We start from the raw sequence: 26,613 nt of genomic DNA on the forward strand, positions 1-26,613 counted from the left end.
CACGTGCCACCGCAGGGAAGGGGGACGTGGCCCTCGGGACGTGTAGTCCCGCGTGTCCCCTGGGTGCGTGGTCACAGACACCTTTCCATTGTGCTATCGGGAGCCCGGCCATGGGGGAGGTGCACTGCGCAGGGCGCTCTGCAAAGAGACCCACTGGACCAAACCCCGTTTTGGGGAGATTTCCTTAAAGGAATCACAGCCAGATGGGGAGGGATAAAAGGGCTGGCCCATGTAGCAGTTGGGGACGTTGCTCTGTGCCATGTCACGCAGACACAATCTCGGGGCAGAGCAGTCACCAAGCAAAACAGGTTAGCGGGTCGAGTCTGCTGCAAGGAGCACACCTCGACCTGCAAGGAATAACCATGTCATGGGAGGTGGAGAAACACAGCAGGACGGAGAAATGCCGGACCAAGAGAGGGGAGCAGGGGCTGTGGCTGGGGAGCCACGCAGCTCCTCCGCCCCTTGGTTTAGGAGGGAAGGTTTAGGGTCAGGAAATCTCCGCCAGCAAAAGCTCCTCTATAAATAGGGCAATGGGGGCCAGCAGGATCCTCCCATGCAGACGTTCTGCCAGCGGCCCCAAAGCCGGGTCACTGAGCATAGAGCTGCAGAGCTCTGCAGCCTCTCCCTTATCTCCAGGGAAAGCATCTGCAAACACTCCTCTCTACCAGGAGCACCACGTTTCATACAACTACACTATGTATCACAAACTGCACACTGACATTTAGAAGCTTTTATCTGATTGAGGAAACTAGGTTTCATTTGGGTGAAGATTTGTAACAACCAGAGGCAAACCCTTGTCCTCATTGACTGAATCCTGCTGATTGAATTCCATTGATTCAGGATGCAGAAAGTGGCCTGACGTGGTTTTTACACCAAATGTAATCTGCCCTGGCTTAAACAGACACAGGAGAAACCACGGTGCAAGCGCTGCACAGAGACACAGGAGACAGCACAGGTAGACGAGGCTGTGTATGCACACACACACACACACACGCATGCACACACAAAATGTTGGGTCTCTCTGCAAGCAACTGCGCAGTATTTTTAGAGCTATTCAGCTGAAGCTTTTACACAAATAGGTTTCATCAGTTGCAAAGCACAGAACTGTGCTCCAAATGGGCTGACCTCCAGCCTGGAAGAAAAGAGTCAAGACCCCCAAGAGCATGAAGGCACCCAGCACACACACACACACAGAGATATATATGCATATGTGCGTATCTATATGTATGAAAGTACACCCACACCCACACAAAGACAGATGAATGCCAGCACACCCAAAGGAGCCCATTTCAAATCCATCTGAAAGCCAGGCTCTGGTTGAAAGAGACCCTGTTGCTGAGCCACCAGCACTGCCCTTGAAAGAGGCATTAATTCAGGGCGGTCCTGTGCCCTGCGCTGCGCAGGAAGCCAAGCCAGATGATCACGACAGTCCCTGTGGCCCTACACTCCATGAATCTCACGTCAGACGGCACCAGCAGCGCAGTGATAGCTACAGCTAGTGCCTCGTCCTGTTCCTCCTCATTTTCTGTCTCTCTCTATTCCCACTAAGGTACCATGTGTCATCAGCTCATTAGGCACCTTTGCACCGGCCACTCTCCTCAAGGACATGCCCAGAGCAGCCAGAAAGTCGATAAAGCTGGTTGCCTGCAATATTTCTAGAGCAATCATTGCCCGAGAGCAGTGGCTGTGACTGCACATCCTTGCTCCCGGCACGGGCTGTGCATCTGGCGTCTCCCCGTTGACAACGCAGGAGTCATTTCTTTATCACGCAGCAGTTCCTCGTACTCCCCCAAAACAGGGAACATAAACACTGACAGCAAATATACGGTACGGATGGATGGGGCAGTCAGAGCAAACGAGCAAGGCGATGAAAAGCAGATTGTTTTGTAATGTGGTCACAGAGGAAGGAAGCCGACGGTGCGGCCCTACGCTCGGCCCGTGTAAATCAGCGCAGCCCCACTAACGGCACTGTTCCCATCAGCGGAGCCCACGGCTTTTTTCTGCATTTCCAAACTTGCAGCAATAACATGAATGCTGATTTTTTTCAATCCAGCTGTACCACTTAGATCACATTTATTAAAGTCTTTTGAGTTTCTATTAAAAGCCGTGTTTTTGCAGGATTTATAAATCAGCTCACAAACCTAAAATTTGGCATGAAGAGCTACGGGCTAGAATTGATTTTTTTTAATGAAATGATTTGGGGACATTTCTGAGTTTTTCAGAATGCAGTAATTATGAAGAAATGTGATTATAGCTGTCTCCTTGTGTTACTATCATTTCTTAACACACTATAATTTGTTAACTTTTTTTTTTTTTTTAAAAAGATAGAAGATACTTCAATTTTTAGTGTGAAGCAAAATTGCTTTTCTGGAGGAAAAATGACTTCATAGTAAATTTATCCACTAAAAAGCCTAGCTTGTAATTTTAGCAATTTGGTTAAAACTACCTCATATCTGGCAACTTTTCCTTTAAGATCAAGATACTAGCACGAGTAAAGCAAAGTCTTTATCCACCTGTCTAAGACAGCTGGATAGATCCCAGCGGCAAGTCGATCACCAACATGCCAGCTGCCAATGCTCAGATTTTCTAAGAAGTCCAAGGTGATTAGGCAAAGGAGTGCTGGCAGGAGCTCCCTCAGACCTTTATCCTCCAGGAGAGCAATTGATAAGTTTCACCATTAACTTCCCTGACTTCAGGTTTCCATGGCCCAAGCCCACGTTTCTCAGTTTTAGGTGGCCAACCTGAACACTCCGCAGTGATTCTATATTCGCAGTCTTCCTTTTTCTTGGGTAAGATTTAGTTAAAGCTCCTTTATTGATGCTTTCTGTGGTTGAATTCCTTTTTATTAGCTGGGTGACATCCCGTCAGACTATTTCCAATGCCCTCTGTTTTGCAGTTTCTAATTTTATGTGAAGTCTTTGGTAGAATTTAGAACTTCCTTTAAGAGATGTGAATCTCTTGGCTTTAAAAATTCAGGACATCTAACAGCAATTGATTTTTCTGATGTCTGTAGAAACCAGCAACACCTGGGCTCTAGCTGTGATGCTCTTCTCCTTTGGTAGGGAGTCGGGGTGGAATTAAGAGCTCTGCAAAAGCACAGGGTGAGAATCTTCCATTTGCCCGGGGCATACTACTGCGGCAGCCTCATGCTCTATACGGGGTATTTTTCATGCACTTTTGCAGCCTTTGGTAAAAGTGAGATATATTGCTACTTTCACGCACCGTTCAAAACCTCAAATACAGAGCTGGCAGTGAAGTACTGAGAGCAGTTCTGTGAACGGTCCCACCGAACTCCCTCTGAGCAAAATAGGTCCTCAGCGTCCAAAAATCTGGTCTCTAACTCAAGCCATGAGAGCTCAGATGTGAAGACAGGGGCACGGAGGTAAGTGTGGATCTCTATTTATCTGCTTTGGAAAAGTTTGGTGCAGTAATTCTGTGGCACAAGTTCCCTTGAGTTCATGTGTGATGCTCCTTGGTAACTTGCAGCATCGTTATTATTTGCTGCTGCGAGTGTCATAAGAACAAAGGCCAAACCTACTTGTAGGAGCTAATAGGCCAAGGTCAAATTTTTGGTTTCACTTAAACTAACAGTAAAATATCTATCGGGGCTGGCATTTCAGCCAAGCTGGCTTTGCAAGCTCACTCACATGGGAAGAGCATTTACTTGTAGCAAGGTGCTGGTAGTTAAAAACTTGCACTGAGATGCAGGCGCCTCTCTCTGCCTCCTCCTCAACCCCAGAGACGCAGAGCTGCTCTCCCGGAGCTTGCGGAGAGACACAGCTCAGCCCTATCAAGTCCTGCCGGCCGCCGGAGCAGGCTTTAGGGCCACAGCTTTGGTCGCGGAGTCCCTGAATCCAGCCACCTTTACTGCAAACACCCGGGCACATAATCACTTAGATAGCTGATCAAGCTCCATTTGAACAGTAATCAGATTTCTTTGTCCCATTAGTCTTACTGGGAAGCTATTCCAAAATCGCACTGATCTGATGTTAGAAATCTAATTTCCAGCTTCGATGCATTCATGGCCAGTTCATCCTCATTTGTTCTTGTGCCAGCTCTGTCATCTAACTTAAATAGCTCTTCTCCCTCCTAATGTTTACCTCGTTGTACTCATAGATGGCAATCATACTCCCTCTCAGCATTCATTCTGCTAGATAAAAGAAGCCAAGCCTTTTTTTAGTCTCTTCTATGCTCCCCCTTATCCTCCCACTTGCTTTTGCCTGCCTGCGTTCCAGTCTGAGCGCTCCGCTGGCACAACTAACCAGGCCTGTGTACACCGGGAGGATTTTAATGCCTCCGCTCGTACTCGTCTCTCAGCAGCTTCAAAGTTTTTACCTTCCGGACATGTGTGGGGTCCTGAGCAATGGCCAAATGTCTGTCTGGCAGAGGGGAAACGAGGAGGTGAGATACCTCCCCCTGGTCCTAGAAAAGATGCGGGAAGGCTTGGAAGTGCTCCCTCTCTATGAAGACAGACCTGTCCCACAAACTGCGGTCCTGAGCGCAGTGCTGGACCTGTTCAGGTCCCTTCTGCTGCCAGCCCTCCCTGCCCACCTTGGTTCCCTCATGAAGCACCCACTGCGTACGCCGACAACAGCCGCGGGGTCAGTAAATGTGCTCAGCGCCCCGCAGCCAGACTGACCCTTGCTGAGCCCGTGCAGGGCTGGGGGAGGACGGGAGGACAGCAGGAAGGAAAAGAGACAGAACGCACGTATGGTCGGGTGAGAGGAGAGAATAGGAAAACGGATGTGGGAGGAAACAGGGAAGATAATAGAGTGGAGAGAACACCAAGGGAAGAGGAGAGAAAAGGCAAAAATAAGACATGAAAAGAGAAGGGGACAAGAGGGGCAGGGGGAGCACAGGGGAGAGCAAGCCTTCTCAAACTGGAGCAGGGCTGCATCTCCTTCTTGCCGTCTCTTTGTACCTTTGCCCAAGCCGTGTCTCTCAAAGAGGAGACAGAGGAATGGCTCCAGTCCATTGCCTCAAGGCACGATCCCCTTTGAGCACAGGGAGGATTATACATCCAGGGCTCTGGCTCAGCAGTTCAGAGACTCCTCTACCATTTTTTTTTCATTTTGCATCTGCGCTGGTTCCTTGTGACCCCAGCTGGCACTATAAAGAAATGACTCCTCCAAGTACAACTTGTGCACATTTCCCTGCAGAAAGTGGGAATGGCACCAGACAAACTGATTTGGAAATGAACCTCGTTAAGGCAGCCATTAGGGGCTTTATATGCTCTTTTGTCTTACTTGGCTAGAGAACTGCATAGACAGAAGCAGCGTGTTTTTGGCCATCCTCAGCTATTCACTACTGCAAAGCATTCTCATGAGTAAGTAAGATGGAGGGACATCTAAAGGAAATATCAGGCCACATATTTTGATAAGTGTTCTGCAAATATCAGATCCGGTGCTTTTTTCTTTTCTGAATATCAGGACAACCTGCTGACCGACTACTGATAGCCAGTACTATAGGAGGGTGAGTCCAAACACATCGCTAGTCCAAACACATCGCTTGGGTTTTAAACCTTTTTTGCAGCTTAATATTTGTGGTAGCTCTGGGACAAGATGGCACTGCAGGCTGGGAAACCAGGATAGGTGCTTGCTTTGACCTTTTCTGAATTCATTTAAATTACTGCAACAGGATGAGTGGTCCAGACCCACACCCGTGGTGTTCATCCTAAATTTGACATTATGAGCGTTTGCACTTTCAATTTGGGGAGCAAAAACGCATGATGCAAGGGGATTGTCTACAGGCGAAAACATATTTACACATCTGTCTAAACTTTTCTCTGAGAAATCTCTGGAGCCAGCCTTTTTACTACATTTTAATGAGATTTTCTTTTAATAATCAAGAAATGACTTACAGGAGCGCATGTAGAAATATTTTTGCATACCCTGTCTCATACAATAGTGTCTTTTTTGCATTAATCTTGTTCTCACGGCTTTCCAGTTAGCAGAGCTACATTTGGATTAAGGTGACAGAGCCTGCAATTACCATCATTTTTAAAGCTGACAACCTTGATGAAATCAATTGCACTTCCTTTTTCCTCTGCTCCCTACCCTTTGCCCCACCTTGGCTTATTAAGGCTCTAAAGAAAGAGCTGTCTTACCATTTACCATATCTAAATCTATTCCTAAAGTGGTGAATTGAGTAATAGTGTTACCCCTGAATAGTCCCAGGAAATCAGTAGCAACATGTGATAAGTAAGGTACTGCTGGATGTTTGAAGAATACGGTCTGAAGAGCTCTGCTGGAGAGCCGTAAGTAACAGCAGAGCTCTCAGAATGCCCCTGGACGAGAACAGTGCTCTGAAGCACCCTAGAAACCTTCTTGCATCTATCCGCTTGTCTGTGTCAGCAGGAAATTTGTGCGTCTGCTGATCTGGGAAACAATGATATAGCAAAGTTAGATTACTGACTTAATGCTTCATTGATTTACTTGTGTTATATTAACGGATAATTACAATTAGGTAGTCATTTATCTTTCCTGAGAAGCAAACATACCTTACAGTTGCTACGACACTAAGCCTTACTGACCCAGACAGGCATGTGCTGAGACTCCAGTTACCGCGCGCAGAGATTATGAAGATACACACGGGGCAAAGCAGACCTTTCTGTGTCAGAGCTACGACGTCAGGAACTGCTGCGCTGGATTTTTAAATAACGCTGGCAAACAGGATCCAACAGGCATTGCTTTGGTTGATTTCCTTGAACTGATAAGAACATTGCTACAGCGGGGTGGGATAATATCTACCTTACTGGAGCTGTTTCCATCCAGATTACTGGTAAAGAAGCGTGAAGTCACACCACATGAGAGAGTGTGGTAGCTTGGATTGGAAAAACAATGTACACTGCCGCTACCTTGGGATACATCTGGGGAGAAAACAAGTCATCACAAAATACTTTGGAAGCCATAACGATTCTTAAGAAACTGAAAACATGCTAGAGACGATCTAGTTTAGCAAACTTTGTTAGAGTACTGGGTGTTATAAAACATCTGCAGATGAAATCTATCCTGCATTATCGTGATGTGAAACTCTTGACTATTAGCATTAAATATAAGATAAAAAAGCAAAATATTCAATTAATACAGTGCTATCTTTTTGAAGATCTTAAAAAAGTAATATTTCTGACAGCCCAGCTGCTTTGCAGGTGAGGGAAGAAATGCAAAACTCAGGAAATCCACGATCTGCAACACAGCTTTTTCCTGGGTTTAAACACACGCAAGAGCTACCAATGAGAACAACCCTTGCAGTTATGAAACAATTAATTAAAACTTTTTTTGTTACAGAAAAGGCAGTTGATGTTAGAAGTCAAGGTGCTATAACCATACCCAGGAGTCTGAAACATTTTACGTAGCTTTTAGTGCAAAGGCTCAGAAAGCAAGCGAGCTGCAGCCCTGAAAGGCAAACTGGGGCAGTTACACTGGTATGCTTAGAGACATTTTCCCTATTTCCTCACTTTAACTTAGGAACACGTTTACCAAACAAGCTAATTTACCAAGAAAGGCATCATATTTATACTGGCAGTTCTAATGAAAACATCAATCCCAATCTGGTTCCAGCTTAATAGCAAATTGATAAATATTTCAAAGTACCATCAGAAGAAAGGATGAAAAATTTCAACTGAAGCAGCATCATTTAAACAGCCAAGCCCTGTAAGAAGTAAAAGAATGGGTTTTAATAAACCATGGGCTTAAACTGTAGGCAGAAAGGTTAGCTCTAGGAAAGACCTTCACAGGGAAAGGGTAATGAAGTGCTGGGGTGGCTGCTTGTCCCCACCATCTGAGATCGTTAATGAAGGTCGGCAGCAGTTGGGTGAGGAAGGACAGGGACCTGGCTGGCACCGTCTGCAGGAGGGGGTACCCGCTCACCATCAGCCCTCTCTCCTTGCCCTCTGCATTTGCATTCCTGTGCACATGCACTTTGCTTTGCTGACATCTTGTGGAGATCTAGATTTAGCTTAATTTACTGCAAAATAGCCTGTTTCAAATAAGTGGTTTTATCTGCAGGGTGTCTGTTACACAAGCGCTGTGGCACACAGCTGAGAGCGGAAACTGCACACGCACGAGTATATCTGACCGAGCATTTCTTTTCTGCTGAAACATGCAGAGCAACTTCTGAGGTCAGCTCTATTTTGCCGTAAGTGCAGAGCTTTTTAGTTCCACCTATTTTCCGAAGTTGTTGCTAACAAAGTATCTCAGATCAGGATGTGAGTCCAGAACCAGTCTTTGCATTTAGCTCCTTTCTGCTCACCACTGCCCAGCACTGCAGCCAGCCTGCCAGGACTTTGAATCATAGAATCCCAGACTGGTTTGGGTTGGAAGGGACCTTAAAGCCCATCCAGTCCCACCCCCTGCCATGGGCAGGGACACCCTCCACTAGCCCAGGTAGCCCAAAGCCCCATCCAACCTGGCCTTGAACACTGCCAGGGATGGGGCCTCCACAGCTTCTCTGGGCAACCTGTGCCAGGGCCTCACCACTCTAACAGTAAAGAATTTCTTTCTCACATCTAATCTAAATCGACCCTCCTTCAGCTTAAACCCATTCCCCCTTGTCCTGACACTACACTCCCTGATAAACAGTCCCTCACCATCTTTCCTGCAGCCCCTTCAGGTACTGGAAGGCTGCAATTAGATCTCCCTGGAGCCTTCTTTTCTCCAGGCTGAACAACCCCAACTCTCCCAGCCTGTCCTCATAGGAGGGATGCTCCATCCCTCTGATCAGCTTTGTGGCCTCCTCTGGACTCTCTCCAACAGCTCCATGTCTCTCCTGTACTGGGGCCCCCAGAGCTGGACGCAGTACTGCAGGGGGGTCTCACCAGAGTGCAGTAGAGGGGCAGGATCACCTCCCTTGACCTGCTGGTCACGCCTCTTTTGATGCAGCCCAGGACATAGTTCGCTTTCTGGCCTGCAAGCGCACATTGGCTGGTCACATTGATCTTCTCATCCACCAACACCCCCCAAGTCCTTCTCCTCCTGGCTGCTGTCAATCCATTCTCTGCCCAGCCTGTAGTTGTGTAGTTTGCGTTCTCCCCTAACTATAACTCTGTGATATTTGCAGTAGAATTAACAAGAAACTGATATCTCTTGGGGTCTGCAAATGAGAACTGGGGCTGGAACCCTACCACAGGGCTCAGTGCCCATCACAAACACAGCTGCTCACAGACAGCCTTCAACCTGCTGACGAGGGTTTGGCAGCTCACCCAGGGAGCAAAGCTCATCCCCCCTTCTCCCAACCTGCGGCCCCAGTTAAATATAGATGCTTGAATCCATGTCCTTCTGCTTCGTAGGTGAGTGTTGATGGCTGAGTCACACCAGCTTTCGGCTCTGCCTTGCCCCTTCCCTTATCTGTCATGCCCTCGCTCAGCTGCGGGCAAGAAGGACCAGCTCGAAGGAAAAGAGGCGCAGTCCGCTGCCTTTGCTGCCAGATAAGAGGGCACATACTGACAGAGACTGTGAGCCAGCTGACACGTTACAAGTTCACACCCAGCTTATCTGGCCGTAGCTTGCTTTGTGCACCTGAAATGAGCTGAGGGAAAAGTCTACCAGGTTGCCCTACTACTTAGCACAGTGCTGAATTAATGAACCTGAGCTCGTACACAAGTCTGCATCACCAAAAATCTTTCCTTCCTTCATTGCATGCAGCACCATATACTCAGAATTACTCTTTCTACACAGTTCCATTTGGTCGATACTTAAGTACCCACCCAGGCTGATTTACCTTGATAGCACAGTCCATTTTCTACACATTTATTCATGAAGCTCTTACAACTGCTGGCTGGAAATACATCAAATTCAAATCTAATGCTATCCCAGTCAAAAAAAATCCACCCAAAACCACCAAAATACCCCCCTCTCTTTCCAAAGATGAGAATTTTATTCTGCTCTGAATAGTAAGCAAAGACTTAAATGCCTAAAAGAAAGGGAGTGATTCGAATTAAAAAAAACCCAACAAAACCCCCCAAAGGTTATGTTAATGTTAACAGGGGGAGCCCAGTCCTGTGAAAGGATCCATGATGGCAGAGTCCTGCCGTCAGCCCCTCAAGCCGGAGGCTGCGCTCCAGAGGAAGACCCATGAGGTGCGGATGAAGGCCAGAACGCTCTGTCACTTGAAAGACTGAGCTTCTGCTCCCACTCAGGGCTGTGAGGTGACACAAAGAGCATCGGTCCCCATCCTGCAGCGGCAGCAGGACAGCATCACGTGGAAACCAGGTGCAAGGTCAACCGTGAAAAAAGGGAGTAAGTAAGCACTCTGCAGTAAACACAAACCCAGACCTCTCAAGCTACAAAATGGAAGTTTTCTTCTTTTTGTGTGCATCTTCTCCACCCATACAGACTGTCGGTGGGGTGGCTGAAGACTCCCAGCAGGAGGGTTCACTCTGTCACCTCCCACTACACATCAGCTGCACGGTCATTTCTGTAAACATCTCATCTGGGCTGCAGGATTCATGAAGCTGTATTTGTATTGGGCTTTGCTTAGGTTTTGGCTCACCAAAGAAAGTGAGAAAGTCACTTTCAGAAAGTCATGTCAGAAAGTTAGTTAAGACCTCAAGTGGGCATCACTTCAGCCCATAACCAAGTTGTTGTGAAAGTCCTGAAAAGAAATCTCTGCTGCTCTCCAGCACTACCACATAGTTTTCTCTTCCATCTCCCTCTCCTTGAACTAAACAACCTGCACTTTAATATCCTTTGTTGGATGCAATGTACTGTTCTCATGTTGGGGAGCACCATTTGGATTTCAGGCTTTTTTGGGAAAGTCTGTTCTCAGATCCATGTGCCGTGGGTAAGCTCTCCCAGCATGGGTGGTTTTCTTCCCCACTGGCTGATGGGCAGTGTGTGTGTTTTGCTGCCACATCCTTCATCCACAAATGCAAAAGAGTCTAAGGGCTGCCCAGGGGGTTCCCCTTCCTCATAATCTCTCTCGCACATATGCATGGATTATCAGCGTCAGAAGAGCTGAAGACGTAAAGACCAAAAACATCTTCCAGAAATAAATTAATGTGCTGGAAGAAATTACTGCCTTCAGGAGCTGGGGATCTGCATATGTGACTCCGTTCAGAAACAACCACCACACTACCCTAACAGGAGTACACAAGCCGAATAACAACAGTGCCGATTCAGGTTAATCACGACGTTACGACCCATGTAGGGCTGGTTACTGCAGTCCTTGTTCAGGTGGAATTCCTGCTGAAGTCCATGGGTTCACACAGAATTATATTAATTGGACAAGTACTTCTGCATAGTATTCTGCCCTTAATCCCCATACAAAATTCCAGGTGACGGTTGAAATCCTTGCTGCTCCATGAAATACCGCTACTCTCCTTCAGAGTCCTCTGCAATGCAGAAATGCACATACGCACTTATACAGACACATGTTGTTCTGGCTATCCAGCCATGTTATGAGTCTCTTTCTGATCGGTGATCTTCTCTCAATTTCCATCTCCCCATTTTCTGCTGGGGAAGATGCCTGTCAGCACCTTCTGCTGTCGTTCTGCTCTATGGAAGTGAAAGGCTGACAACAGCATTGGTAAGGCCAAAGCTGGGAAGGTTGCTGATGGGTAAAAAGTTCCAGTAGGAGAATGTACTGGAAGACAGTCAGAATTTGGCAGGGAGCTTCCAGAAGCCCTTGCCTAGAATTTGTAAATTCTAATGTAAATGCTCTTCTAAAAAAAAAGACCAAAACTAGAAACAGTGCTGATACCTGCAGACAATTCGTAACGAGATGAAGATGAAGCAGTGTGATTTCTAACTTCTTAGTCTTCCTCTGCAAGCTTAGATAGCAGAGTTTTTCAAGGGGGAGGCAGGGAAAAAAAACCTGTTCTTGTGACCTCCAGAAAGAAATGGCTGACCCCACTCAACTGCAGCTTCCTGATAAAATTTATACACAAGGATTTTTTTATACACAAATTTATACTACAAAGACTGCACAAAGAAAGAAAGAAGAAAGAAAAGGCCCAGTCTCTGCATCCCCACCACTGACTGAAATGAACAGAAAGGAACCATTATCCAACTTCTGTCTAGAGAAGCACATACAGCAGCACTGACCTGGCGCTGTTTGGGATTGCAGGGACCTGGTACTTCAGGTTTTTTACAAACTGAGCTGCCGCAGAGCAGCAACGCCACAAGGGCAAGAATTAAATTCACTGTCATTGCCCAGGGACTAGAAGAGATCCCAGGTTCATTGCAGCTGAAGATGTGATCCCTCAGATATTTATGATGTATCCAGGAATTCAGCCATCCCCCAAATATCTTTTTCCCTCAAGTACTTAAGTATCATCAGGAGCTCTGGGATAGGTGGCTGCACCTGAAAGGAATGTGAAGAACATTGTATAGGGAGATGCAATGCCCACAAAGACATAACCTGCAAGGACAGTCCCGGGCTACCAAGGTCTTCAAACGTAATGGCTTTCTCTCTGTGGCTGAGGAGGAAAGTCATCTGTCTATGTTAACGTCAAAGGGCGAGAGTATCCTTTTTCAGCATTAGCCTTTTTTCGGACTTCTTGCAGAGTGTCAGGCTGGGATACCATCAGGTCGATTAGCAAGTCTCCATTCATGGTAAAATATGGACAAAAAACAACTGAGGGATATTTGTTCCCTTGTCTGAAAGGAGCAGCTCAATTACTCCAGCCAGGAACTCCCAACCTCAGCAATATTCCTCTCCTTATTTTGAAATTTGTAAGTTGTGCCTCTTAAACATGCTGGGTTACACATACATTAACTAGAAAAGCACAGAAATAAATGAGGTCTAGCAGGTTTTGTAAACAAATGGATAAAGTGCCAATATGAAAGAAATGGATCGCTGAAAAGTTCAGAATGTTTTTCCATGCCAGCAGCTGTGATCTGCTCTCTTGGAACTCGGAGCCTCACTGCTGCTGAGATATGCCGCATTTGTCTTTTGCATGTTCACGGTCTGGCTCTTCAAATGATGTTGAAATGACAAATTTCAGGCCAAACTGTGCTGGCTACTAGCCAAGGATCAGACGAGCCCTCTCTGGCAACACTTTCATACATTTCTTACCCAAATGGGCAGCTTAAGCGAAAGCCTGCAAAGATAAAATTCAAAAATAAGAGGCAATGGGAAGGGGTCCAAGGCTGATTTTTTTTTTTTTCCCCTCATCTTGTAGCTATTAGAAGAAGGAACGCTCTAGTGTAGGCCTGAGTGGTCTACAAACGAGTTTAGTCAATGGTGTTCAGCAGACAGCCCCTGATGTGTGATACGCCATTGCAGGAAACCATGCCCCTGCCGTGAGGACTGAAGTCATGGTGCCATGAGAGAAGCCCCTTGATTAATTCCCAGCGGTAGTCAAGCAGTCACATCGTTGGCTCGGTGGGAAGGCTCCTTCCCAGTGCCTCCTGGGCAGGGAAGTCCAGAACGAAGCTTCTTCCAGCCACGCCACCCCGAGACGGCACAGAAGCCAACTCAGAGCCAGCAAGAGGTGGCTGGGCCTCGTGCATGTAGGCCCAGGCAAAAGGCAAGGCAGGACTGGGAAAGCAGAGCTGCTAGGCCAACCTCTGCCTGTTTCAGGAGCCTGTATTTACCTGGACTTACAGTTTCAGCCATTTAAAGGGAAGTGAAGAAGCAAAGTGCAGTCAGAGGGCAGCAGACCCCGAGGAGATCCCCACTAGAGACAGATCGGAGGAAATAAGCAGGGAGAAGAGGCATCTCCTGTCTGGCATCCTATCTGATATTGGCCATAGAGGAATGAAGAAGAATGACAGCGTTAAAAAGGAGATCACATCCTCCAAAGTTTAGCCAATCTGTCAAGAAAAGCCATCCTCCACAGCAGTAGCAGAAGATAGAAAGAAGCAAGAAATGTGATCTCAGTATGACTTGTTTAGATCTTAAAGAGCCTTCCTCTTCCTCTCTCCCGCTTTCATCAGCTCCTGTGAAGAAAAGTCACACCAGCTGTCTAGATGACGGGGACCGGCCTGCGCACAGAAGAAAGGACAACGAATAGGTCGCCTCAAATCACAAACTGCAACATAGACAAAGATAAAACCTTATGATTGACCTGGTCAATCCCATTCCTCAAGCAAAAAAAGTCTTCTTCCGAAGGTTGCACAAAGGGGAAACTTCTCTGCACTGCAATAGGAATGCAGCTGATTTAAAAAAAATGGGAGTTGATGTATCCTGTATCGTGTTAAGTAAACTTTCATAAATAAAGCAGCTTATATCAGCTTTAAGTTATATTTGCTTTCCTGTCCCTGTTAAGTGTTAAAAGATCATGGTATTCAGAGGAAGAACAGAGGTGTCATTATTTTTGAGGCTCAATAACGCATGTTATACACCACAGAAGCTTATATTTCCCCAACATACAGGAATATGAGTCTATATTTGATTAACATAAAAAGACCCTTACCAGAAAGTGAGTAATCTGTATTAGTCATCCTCATGGCTGGTGTATAAGATACACTTGGCATGTCATGGCCCTTCTCCTTCTGTTTCCGTCGATACCACACAAACAGTGCCAGCAAGACCATAATAATTAGAAGGAGAATAATAATTCCAATGATTGCTCCCACTGAGTGCCTCTCTGATCCAAGAGCAGGGCTAATTTTAGTATAGGGGTTTAATTCTTCCATCATAAGAGCCGCTGTTAAAAGTAATTCATAACACACTGTAAATTGAATCATGCATTTCATGTTTGAAAGACTATTTTTTTTAAAGTAAGTACATCATTGGAGGGGAAGAGAGAAAGAGAGAGAGAGGGAGATTTTACAGATAGAATTTCACTGTACCTTGATCACATCGGATTCCTTTGAAGCCTGGACTGCAGTAGCAAGTACCTGTGACGTGGTCACACGTAGCATTATTCATGCACTCACATAACTGTTTGCAACCGTAACCAAATGTTCCTGGTGAGCACTCTGGGAAGCCAAAGAAAAAGATTGGAAAGAATTCTGCTTTTTTCGGGAATGGGTGAAATGCTTGCCATGGAAAATTCAGTAGAAAAGTCTTCTTGGTTTCAGTGTCCCTAGGATAACACTCCAGTGTTAGATTATTATTATTATTATAAAGCAGGAGATGTATTTCATGTACAATTTGGGTTATTACTTATTAAGCTGTAACTTTCAGGAAAAGTCATACAAGACTTCACAAGGATGAAACCAATAATATATACAGAGACTTTAAAAAGGCTTGATATATATTACAAGTGTACAGAATTTAACAAGGCACGAGCCCAGAAGCTGTAGCCAACGTCGTGAAAGAGCACAGTGTTCTCCACCAACTCTGCATATTTTTTCCATGGGGATAGTCGCAAGGAAAAGTTTTAATGTACCTTTATATGAACACAATAGACTTTTACCAAACAAATCCTGCATGCTTTCATACTTATCCCTACTAGTGCTAGAAAATGAATATAACATTGTAGGTGGAATTGCAGAATCGAGCATCTGAATGGTTTGATTTGCTCTGCTCCTGTATTAGGATTCCTAATATAGGAGGAATTTCTACCCTGTCTTTGTATTTCTATCAAAGACAAAATGATTGAATGTCCAGCTGAGAAATTTATTCATGCAATTACCATGATGGGCTATTACAATAAATCTGTAGGCAGCTTCCTACACTACTTGAGGCATTATTCAATAATAAATTGAAAGAAACAACTTCTGTCACATCCTACTTATCTCTATGGAGAAGACACATTATTGAATGCATGCACACTTGCTATGATTCTTTAGAACATGTATTGTTTGTTTTAGGATGTGACTTCTTGTGTGTCACTGAAAACGTTTTGCATAACATGACGATACCTTCCCAAAATCAGTCTCCAAGTAACTTCTTGTAGCCAAAATTTAATATTAAGTAACAAACAGCAGCCAGTATCTGTATAATGATTTGCAGCGCGTATGAAAGTTGTATCTCTTTCTTTCATCTGCAGGTCCCCAAACAAGGAAAAATAAAATTATTACAATTAATGCTGAGTCTGATATTAACCTGTAGCCTACTTAAAATGAAAAAGGCCTAAATTTTTGGACTGCACCACAGAAACGATGTCAGTCTGCATTTAGGCATTTCATCTGCAATGCGGTGTGACTGCCCATTCAGCAGGATTTTGAGAAGGAAGGAGTCTTAATGAAGAGATGCTTTTAGATTAAGTAGAAGAAAAACAAACAAACAAGTACATTCGTAGTCTGGATAGAGAAGAAAGCCTCAGGCTTTGTACAGAGGCCAAATTATAAATGTAGCTTCTTGTAGTTTGACTACGGAGCTTTTTAGTTTCCTATTTTATTTACGGTTGCAGTAGAGGTGACACAAAGTCACAGTAAGTTGGCCGCTTACAGGGTTACAGTGGTGCCGTAGGTAACCCCCACGTGAGCGTGCAAATTCGGTCCCGAGATACATGCTTTGCTGAATGCAAGTATGTGCAAAAGAAAAGATGTTCCTGAATTCAGTTATATGTACAGATACTGTCATAAAGATCCATGCAGTAAGCCCCAGTTCAGAAGCTTTCACTTGCAAATCTAGCAGGAATGTTACTGTATAACCTTACTGCCAAAAAAAGGAATGAAACCCTGTGGAATTAGTGCTGTGGTGAGGTGAGACAGATTTCACCCTGCATTTAGAATCTGAGTAAGTGTGTGAGAATTTTCTTTTGATTTACTATACTGGACAAACAAGTAATTATTCAACTACAGCACGTACAGTTTGCACTACCCTAATTCTTCGTTCTTAAAAGAAGCCATTTGGCACGGCATGCTAAATATGCCAGCAAGACATCCACAACAATTACAGTAAGCTATGCCAGTACCCTTGCAAGGTAATTGAAGTTCATTGTTAAACACTCGCTCACTACTCAAGTTAAACACAGATCCTTCCAAAACTGGCAAGTGACTTTTTTTTCCTTGCTCTCTTCTCATTGCAAAGACAAATTTTTATTTGGTCCACGTCTATAGCATAACAACTTATGCAAGCAAGCAAGCCCCAATACCTGGATGGCAGAGAGCAGAAGGGACTTCTTCCTTTTAACCTTTCTGTCTTCCTTCGTGTTTAGGGAAACCTGAATCCGCTGCTCTCAACAGCGTTAGCAAGGCATGACGCAGCTTGTGTTTTTCTATTAATTAGGTACAAGTTGTTGGGGAAGCACTGAGTGCAGGGACTTGCTTTTATCTCACCTAACTTTAGGCTGGGAATGGAAAGGCCTGATTTGCAGAGGATTCGCTATGTTTCTTTATGTTTAAACAGACTGTCCAGCTTTCCAGAGATGCCTTCTTCTCCCTATGGATTATATAAGGTGCCTGGGGTTACCGTCTTGCTGACATCAACGCCTCATTTAAGAGCCTGTTTCTGCAAAGAATTCTGAAATACACCACCCCCGGAGAAACAGAAAAGTGAAGTCACGTTGCTACTTACTTTGCTCGCATTGTTTGCCTGTAAATCCAGTCCTGCACGTGCACTGGCCAGTGATGTGGTCGCAGTCCGCTCCGTTCTGACACTGACAAACATTGGCACAGTTTTTTCCATAAAAAGCAGCTGGGCAACCTTTCAGGAATCAGAATAAGGAAAGACTAAGAAATAAGCTGAAACACAAACTCAGATGTGTTATCAGCACAAAATATGTAGGCCTATAAATCTATGGATTTTCAGCCTCTGTATATTTAATAACATTTATTTGGTCATCTAAATGCAGAGATACTGTGACAGCCAATTTTCTTGAAGTAGTGTTTCTCATATCTTACAGAATTGCCTCTTAAGTGTTTCAGAAGAACGAAAACTTGACCCATCTATACAGACTACATTTTCAAGAAGTGAAAGAAGATGGCTAAACAGAAATGCTCTAAAAGGCCAGAGATCAATCAATTACTTGCAAACGAAAGAGCCTTCTTAAAAGGCTCACCAGAATTTGATCTCCTCTTCCGTACAGTGCTGATAATTCGGCACTGGTAGGATGAGAAATCTCAAACATTTTCCTAAATCGGACCACAGAAACTGGGGCTTTAACAAGCAGGGATGCGGACTGTGCAAATTCTGACAATGAATCAATAATCTAAATCATCGGTCCCTCTATCGAGTGCCAAAGGCATAAAAAAAAACCTTGAAAAGCTTCAGGACTATTTTCTCCGGGGTGCTCTGAAGTTATCCCAAGAAAGAAGCAGGTGGTGTAACAGGGAACACTGCAATACTTGGAAGAGACACGAGGTAGCAGCACATACTTTGACAGATTCCCTGGCACAACAGTGTCCCTGAAAGGCTTACGCTGAGTGCAGTAGAGCCCCGTCCAACCGTGAGTACATCTACATTCTCCATCGTAAGGGCTGCACATTGCTCCGTTGTGGCAGTTGCATGAATGAAAGCAATCAGGGCCCCAAAAACCAGTGGGACAAGCTATGAAAATAAAAAAGATTTGTCAGCTGACAAAAAAAAAAAAAAAGCAAGGATATTGCGTTAGTGCTGCGGAGGAACAATAAAGGGAGAACCTGTGAGACACCAGCAAAGGCAGAACTTCGCATTGCAGAGCTTGGCATCGCTGCGGCGACTCCCTGACAATGACCGGTTCTTCCAAGCCAACGATTGCTTTGCAAACCCAGGCGCCAACCCACAATGTCACCCACGCCGTCAAGGCCCGGCACGAGGGATTCCTTCCCCGCGTAGGTCGGGTGGCAGGATCAGGTCTTTGCTGCATACGTGCCCTGAGAACCACTGAACCAGCGACCCTCGACACTACGTTACTCTGAGTGCTCTAGCCACTCTCCCTGCCTTACCGGCATTATCTGTGAAGTCAATTTAGACAGGGTTTTAAGATATGGAGGTAATTTAATTTTCTTTTTGATATTCTGGGCTTCTTGCATAATAAAGCACAGCCATTCATGGTTTACTTTTGCTATGCAATCAACTACTAAAATTACCACATTCATTTGAAGCATAGAGTGCTACTCAAAATTAGGTAAAAATGTAAAGAAAACTTCTTACAGTATGAATTCCCATCCACAAAATCAGATTGCTTTTGTTGATGGGGCTAATATTAAATTAAAATCTCCAGGTCTATTATATATTTCAACAAGTACAATATTAAAACATTTTCAAAAGTTATTTTAAGCTTGCCTCCAAAAATGAATGCAGTAAGTTACAGTTATTAGTGCCAGACTAAAAGATCCAAAATGATGATAACCCTTCAATATAACAACTATATTTTTGCTTTAAAAAGCACTTTCCATTGCTTCCTGTTAAAGACATGAATTAATAAGGCATGGTTCCCAGGAAACCTGAAAGCACAGAAACCGTGCCTGTTTCCAGGTATGCCATTGGCTCCAATTCTGACGATAAATGCAAGTTTCTGGCATATGACAGACATCTCTAAAGCCAGTATGAAAAGCAAAAGAAAAAGCCCTGCCATGACGTAAATCCAACAACAGGTCACTGAACTCACACGATATAAAGCTGAACACGATTTGGCCTAAAGCATTCATGCTATAAGCAACCAGAAATACTCCTACAATGCAAGCCAGAGCTGCAGGGTCCGTCAGTGGCTCCAGAACCGGCTCTGGAGTTGGAGCTAAAATTATCTCCTTTGCAGCTCCGTCTCTCGGTCATTCCAGGTGAAGGGGTGCAGAGGGAGGTCTGAGCGAAAGAGCTCAGTACCAGCCTCCGGTACGCGAGGCCAGGTTCCGACAGGAGCCTGGTGCGAGGCCAGGTTCACGCTGGGAGATTTACACTTTCTTTACGAGAAGGTAACTGAGGAAACAGTCAGGTTCCCACTTCGTTCGTCCAAACTACAAAGCAGCTATCGCCAGGTCCTTCTGCCTGCTAAGCTGGAAATTGTTGCTGCTGAACTGGCCTGCCTCACTCTGTAAGAAAAAACATCTTTTTTCAAAGTTAACAGAAACTAACAGTCATTTCCCAATTACATGGCTAAATATAATGAGGAATCTGCAGAGCTTTCTGTCTTTTTTTCTTTTCTTTTTTTTTTTTTCTATTTTTGAGTGACAGCAATATTCTGCCTGTGGAAGACACACAATAAAAGCAAAATTACAGCCGTCTGTTTTTATCCGATTCCTACTTTATCACTTGAAGTTTAATATATTTTACTCTGGAATGCTGTCTAATATGCTAGTTGTATCCTGAATATGAAGTAACATTTCTGAATGATCGGATATTGCTTCCCTCTGTGATCTATCTTCAATTAAGGGATGCTCTCAGGAAATGACACTTTGGGATCAGCAAATGCCAATCTTCTACCTGGGCAATTTTCAAGAAGAAATCTTCCATCCCTCCAAGCCCACATTGACTTTTACAATTAAATTACTTTTAATAGAAATATTTCAGCTGCCTAATTTCTCAATTCTAAGGGCTCGGTACATGAAAACATTTACTGGTTAATAATTTCTAAAGTAATAGCTGAAAGAAAATGATTTCAAAAAATAAATAAAAGGGAATCCAGTTAGAAATTAAAAGGGAGCATGGAGCTTTCTTTTCTGATAAGAGCTTGTGACCTCCCTTTCCTGTAATAGAAACTAGTAACGGCTTCTGCAAACTCCAAATGCAGAAACAAATTCAAGCCAACGCTAACTTAGATTAATTAAAAGAAATAAGCTATAAAGAGAGTAAGGCGCTGGCTGCTGTAATACTTCAGGGATTTCCCCAGAATCTGTCTTTAACTTTCAGAAAACACTAAAGAGGAAAATATGTTATTTTAAAGCAGAGGTGGAAAAATAACACTTTGCTTACTCTGAGAGCAGTCTGTCCCTATCCAGCCTGGAAAACACTGGCACGATCCATCGATAGGATTGCACGTCCCATTCTCGGTGCACTGACAGACCTCGGCACAGTTCTTCCCGTATTTGCCGCTGGGACAGACTGTGGAAAATATCAGGCAGTTTGCTGAAGGCTCTTCATAACGCATATGAGGAAGTCATAGGACTTAACATTTAGCAATTAGAGATAAAAGTAATTACGACATTTTTCTTTGCTGAAGCAAAATGGGCAAAATTCTTCTGGAAAGAGGAAAAAGGCAGAAAGTATTCAAGTCCATTTTGTTTGCTTAGAATTCCAGGCATAAAAACATCTGGAAAAAGTTGTCACAAAATCCATTTTTCTGCTGCAAAATGAATCTAATACAGTTAGAAGGTTACAATTTTTGAAGGGCATTATGGAAGGATGAAAAAAGAAGAGACAAAACAGAGAAAAGAGGTTACTGGGAGAGAAAGAGAACAGTAAAGGCGAGGAGAATTCAGAGTAGTAGCAAGCACAAGTGGCTGAAGGGATCGATCTGGGGACTTGGCCAAGGCGGTCCCTTGGTGCAAACCCTGAAATAGGGTTCTGCGCTGGCTCAGAGGATTACAACCTCAACAGTAAGGAAACAAAAGCAGGAAAGGAACATTTTAGGCTAAATATCAGCCTAGTGAAGAAGTCTACAGAAGATGAGGAGCAATGGGGACTCTTACTTTCAGGTCTGTCACTAGAACCTCAACTCCCTTGTATTGAACGACTGATAATGACAGTAATAATGGACCAAAAGCTGCAAACCTGGTATGATGGCCTGACATACCAGCCAGGGGCATTGCCCCAGGAGGCCAGCGTCCATGAAACAGCTGATGGCAGATAAGCTTGCAAGAAGAGGCTGAAAGAGCTGTAATCCTTTCCCTTGCTATCATCCCACTAGCACCACAAAATGCATCATGCAACATGAGGTATGTTAGAGTACCTACCTCATCACTGTCCTGATTCCTTCTGGATCAAATGGTGGTGAGAGAGGAAGGTGCCTTTGCTACTAAATACTCTAGGTTTCGCTGAAGATCAGCTTTCAGCAATGTTGGTTGAGGCAGGCTCCCAGCATCTCCCAGATTCAAATCAAGCGAAGAGTAAACCAGGAGCAAGACTGCCACTTCCATAAGTATTTTTACCATGTAAGTCTGGTGGAAGACAACTCCAGCACATATCTAATTGCTGAAATGTCATGCTTGTCTTTTGGCATCCATCCACCTACTCCTCTCCAGTACCCCTTGATGCAATAAGTGTTCAATTAGGTTGCAAATGTGGTTTCCAAGGATTTTATATATATATATCTATCTATATGTTTGACTGAGACCTGTTAAACAGAAGCGCTGCATCCTAACAAAATCAGCGTCTATTCCTGTTCTCCACCTAGCTTAATCCTTAAGTTGGAAGAAAAGAAACTCTAAATTTTTTTCAGAGTCATCTTATAACAGCCTAAGCACGGTGACATAAAACTAATAGACACGTAGATCTTCAACTTCCCACCAAATTATTGGAAATCTTTAACGTTAAAGTTGATGGAAAGCTCTGCTCAGTAATGAATGAAATGTTTAATTTCTGTGCTCTTATTGGCTGTGTTCCCTGACAAAAACAGATGTATTTTCAAAACAAGATAAAACATACAGTCCATCTTTGCAAAGGATGTAACAAATGGACCTGGACTTGTATCCTGGTAAATAATAGTGATGTCAAAAAACTGATTAAGACCCTTCCCTGAATTATGCAATTGTTTTACCACTTCAGCCACTCTCACTTTCTCATATATAATCTCTGCAGGTGACCTCAATCTATCCTGACTGTGAATCAGCCACAGATTGAAATCCTCAGCTGTGACTCATTTGCTTTTATACAATATGCCATCCTCTACTCTTACTATGGCAGAAACCTAGGAATGCACATACTATTGTTTTCTGCATACATTTCTATATACTACAGACTTATCTGTAGGAGTGGATAACAGTGCTAAACAGAATAGTTCCCTAACTGAAAAGAGATAAAACTAAACACGATATACAGACACAATGAAAAGAACAATACACAGACACAAAGAGAAAAAGAAAGAAGGAAAGAAAATCCCTCGTATCACAGAAAGAGCAAAAACTGAAATGATCTATTGGCCAAGGTTCTCATATATGCTACACCATTATTCAGTTCCAATACTCTATATAAAGCAGTTCAATGCAATATTTTTATTGCATCTTTAAGATGGAGATAGATCACATCACTTAAATGAAGGCTGGATTTTTTATATGTACAAAAAAATAGTTCTCAAAAGACTTACTTAAAATTGGAGCTCATTTGCACTGCAACATGGAATACTAATGAATGAGGAAAAGATCTGTGCTCCAAACACCAATGCTGATAAAGGCAACAGGTCCTACTTTATAAAAGAAATGCTTCGGTTCCGCACAGCGAGAGCCAGCAGAGGGGTTCCTACCGTGGGAGCACCTCTTGTCTCAGCGAGACGGTACGGTGCCAGGAGGTCAACGCGGAGGGACGGCAAAACTGATCCTGCCAAAATGTTTGTGCTCATCGGTTTTCATAACCCGGTTGTGGATCGACACAGTGACTCTCTTGTAACGTTGGAAGATCCAAATGCAAGCACTTTTTCAGATGTCTCAAATGTTTTTAAACAAAGCTGTAAAGTGAGGACTAATACTGCTTTCTTGGGGAGCAATCTGATTGTACAATGCAGATAGCGATGTTAATTAGCTATAAAAGCTCTGAAGTGGGGCTCCGAAAGTCCCTGTGGGATGTCAGGTGTGTTCTAGCAGCGAGAACAAGTTATTATCAATCCATCTTGCTACGTGATTGTGAAAGATATTCATTAAACAGCTGCTTAGTCGTTTGCCGCTCAGAATCCTCAGCGCAACCATGTCAACCTGTGCAATTTTGGGGGTTACGCAGCTCCTCGCATGCATGTGCTGCTGATGGAAGAATGTTCCCGCTGCCAGAAAAGAGCCGGCACAAGGAGATGAAAATTCAAAAGTGAAATCTTCGTTTCACGTTTTTCCAATGGAAAAAAATTAATTAGCATTTTTCTTTCTACAAAATAAAGTTACATGCTAACTCATTATGACAAACTGCAACACAAATTGATTTTAATTAGGACATGAATATTTTAAAATTAATTTGCTGGATAGATCAACATTTCAAAGTAAAACCAGAAGTGCTGAACATCTGAGCAAAAATAAAATAGTTTTCTTAAGAGGATAATTAGCCCTGCTTACGCTTTGAAATCTGGCTGACTTTTCACATAAAATGGACAAATTCACAGAAATATGTTCATTTTAATAAATTAATTGGTATAATGTTTAGTTGACTATACAGCACAGGAAAAAGAAAACATGGTTATACTTAATCTATGTTTAATGATTTTGCGTAAGTGCTGTCTGCAATTTCTAACTTACTGAAAAGCAGGTCATTAAAAAGTGTCAGTTCAATTTTTACAGGGATGGTGACTTCACAAGGGCAGTAGCCATTAGGAATAATCTCTTTTAAATCTGTATGTAGAAAATACCGCCAGTAGTCTGCAATAACCGAGACTCTGCAGAATACTGTCATGATTTTCCGGGCATTTTTAGGATAAAACTGAAAATGAAACCTATGGTTAAAGGTGGACTAACTTTCAAAGGCACAGAAAGGTGACGGGCATTAGGGGGAGTTGAAGCTACTCTTCACCTGTGAAAATTAATTCACTTTCACCGCCTCATTGCAAATGTTTCTGTCTCCTGCACTTGCGTTTGAGCGTGCGTGGTTTTAGCTATTCCCAGACAGTGTCAGTAAGGTTCTACGCGTTAACTGGGTGTTGGGGCTTGCGTACCTGAGCTGGCCTTTACCTTACCTAGTATCTACACCTCCTGCTGAAAAAAGTGGGTGGAGGTGCCATCGACATTCAGGACATGATAGGCTTAGCAGAAAGGAAAATGAAACCATTGGATGGCTGATATATTTACAGCAGGTGTCTCATTCCATATTCATTTCAATACAGAGCAGCAGACCTGTTTTATTTATGAAAGCAGGAGCACATCATATTTACAAAAGGGTGACTAAGTACCTATTTGCATTTTCCCTCTGAAGGAAAGAATTTCTTGTGATCTAAACTGCTGAAACAAGGGGAAAAAAGGCAGGAACCTTGTGATCAGTCTTGCTGCAAAGTCACAGCCACAGAAACTGAGGAACCGAGGTGGCACATGAGGGTCTTGGGCTCAGTACCTTGGTTGCAGAGAGTGCCAAAGAATCCAGGCAAGCAGTCGCAGCGTCCCGACACGTGGTGACACGGCCCGCTGCTGTGCACGCATTGAGGGCACGGCTGGCTGCAGTGGTGTCCATAAAAGCCGGGGGGACAAACTGAAGACAAAAAAAAATAAGGTTTTCAGAAGATTTCTCATTGCTGAGAGTCTGAGAATTCTCCTTCTGTCTTAATCCCAAACCAATATTTCTTAATTTTTAAAAACAGGTTTGTGAACAGCTGAAATTATGAAGCCTGTTGGATTATCCCACGTCTAATAAAGCGCGAGCTCTGAGTAAAACCATTCCTCTGGTTCAAATATTCACACCGTACTACCTCATGTAAGTCCTTGGCTATTTAATAATAAAGCTGAGCTCTCAGCAGCCTCCCTCTCTCTCAAGACACTAATTTGAGTCTCTCTAGCCTGCTCCAGGTAAACTCTTTCACAAAACATGGGAGTTTAAGATGTTTGAGACCTCAAAGCCCACTGGCAGATATGGTGAATAACCGATTCCAAAGCTTTTAAGATACCTGTGTTCAATTGGGACAGTCAGTTTATACATAGTTCATAGTCAGTTTATACATGCCATTGCAGGAGCAGCATCCATCAGTGATGAACAGAATCTAAAAATGGTAATTACGGTAACGGCATACAAAATCACCTAATTTGCATCAGTAATCACACCGGATAGCTGAGTAAACTTGTCATGAACTGTGTGCTTAATTTGCTTAAAATCTGGATTGAAATTATTATAGAATTTGTACCTAAGGTAGAGTGCCAAGATTATGGCTCAGTATCTCTTATAAACGCGTATTGTTGCTTCTAAGCTCATGCAGAATGGAAAACCATCCCCTGCCCAAACATTCACTGTGATAGATAAGCATAAAGAAATGTTAAATTGCAGCAAGTGACTGTAAAAATGACTTCATATGTTTTTATTTTTACTCCTGTGATTCTCTGTTATATAGTTCTGGCTCAGTGGTTACTATATCATGTCCGTTCTATTTTTTTACTGAATGAGAATTTTTCTCTTGGTCCTTATGTTCACAGAGGGTGTCAGGTTCTTACACCACTGCAGATTTCCAGCTGGAACTTAGCTGACAGGTTTGTTGATGATGCACTAGCTATAAAACAACCTGGATCATTCCTGGAGACATTTCTGCAGGTCTAAGAGCAGTAAACTATCCCAGCATCTCATGTAATCCTGATTACACAGACAGAACAAGCTGGCTGAGTATCATCTTCAGGACTGCCGTTAACAGGCTAAATTCTGTTTTTAAATGAATTTCCAAGAGAAAAATGGGAATGACTCTGAGAGCAAACGTAGCAAGCTAAAGCTACCTTCACCTACAGAAGTGTCCTCTTCACAAGGTAGTCTTGAGCCTGACTCCTGCAGGAGAGGTGGAAGAAAGCTGAATTCCCCGGCCGTATATTCACAGAGAGGCATTTCAGCTACCCGAGGCAAGAGCAGAAGCATCCGCAGGACCCCTCTGCTGTCACCCCAGTGCGGAGGAAAATTCCTCCCCATCAGGTCCTTCGCAAACGTCCTCAGGGAGCAGCCTGATTACTGGAGTTGCAAACTGGGGACATGGTTTGCCTCTTGTAGCCTTCATGCCATCAGCTGATAAAACTAAGCTGGCTTTTTTCATCTCAGAAAGGTCAGAAACTA

General features: G+C 43.8%; 1 protein-coding gene across 3 annotated transcripts in view; it reads right to left on the minus strand.

Moving 5' to 3' along the window:
- Nucleotides 1–26,613, minus strand: part of MEGF11 (multiple EGF like domains 11) — a 285,900-nt gene that overhangs the window by 18,238 nt on the left and 241,049 nt on the right. For all 3 annotated transcript variants that reach the window (XM_075764670.1, XM_075764671.1, XM_075764672.1), the window contains exons 16-21: nt 24,928–25,062; nt 20,665–20,793; nt 18,196–18,324; nt 17,353–17,481; nt 14,736–14,864; nt 14,357–14,590 (exon numbers count right to left, since the gene is read on the minus strand). In XM_075764670.1, coding sequence (XP_075620785.1) covers nt 14,357–14,590; nt 14,736–14,864; nt 17,353–17,481; nt 18,196–18,324; nt 20,665–20,793; nt 24,928–25,062 — 885 coding nt within the window. The remainder of the gene's footprint in view (nt 1–14,356; nt 14,591–14,735; nt 14,865–17,352; nt 17,482–18,195; nt 18,325–20,664; nt 20,794–24,927; nt 25,063–26,613) is intronic.

This window comes from Balearica regulorum, chromosome 12 (assembly GCF_011004875.1).
Source record: "Balearica regulorum gibbericeps isolate bBalReg1 chromosome 12, bBalReg1.pri, whole genome shotgun sequence".
In the NCBI taxonomy this organism is placed as follows: domain Eukaryota; kingdom Metazoa; phylum Chordata; class Aves; order Gruiformes; family Gruidae; genus Balearica; species Balearica regulorum.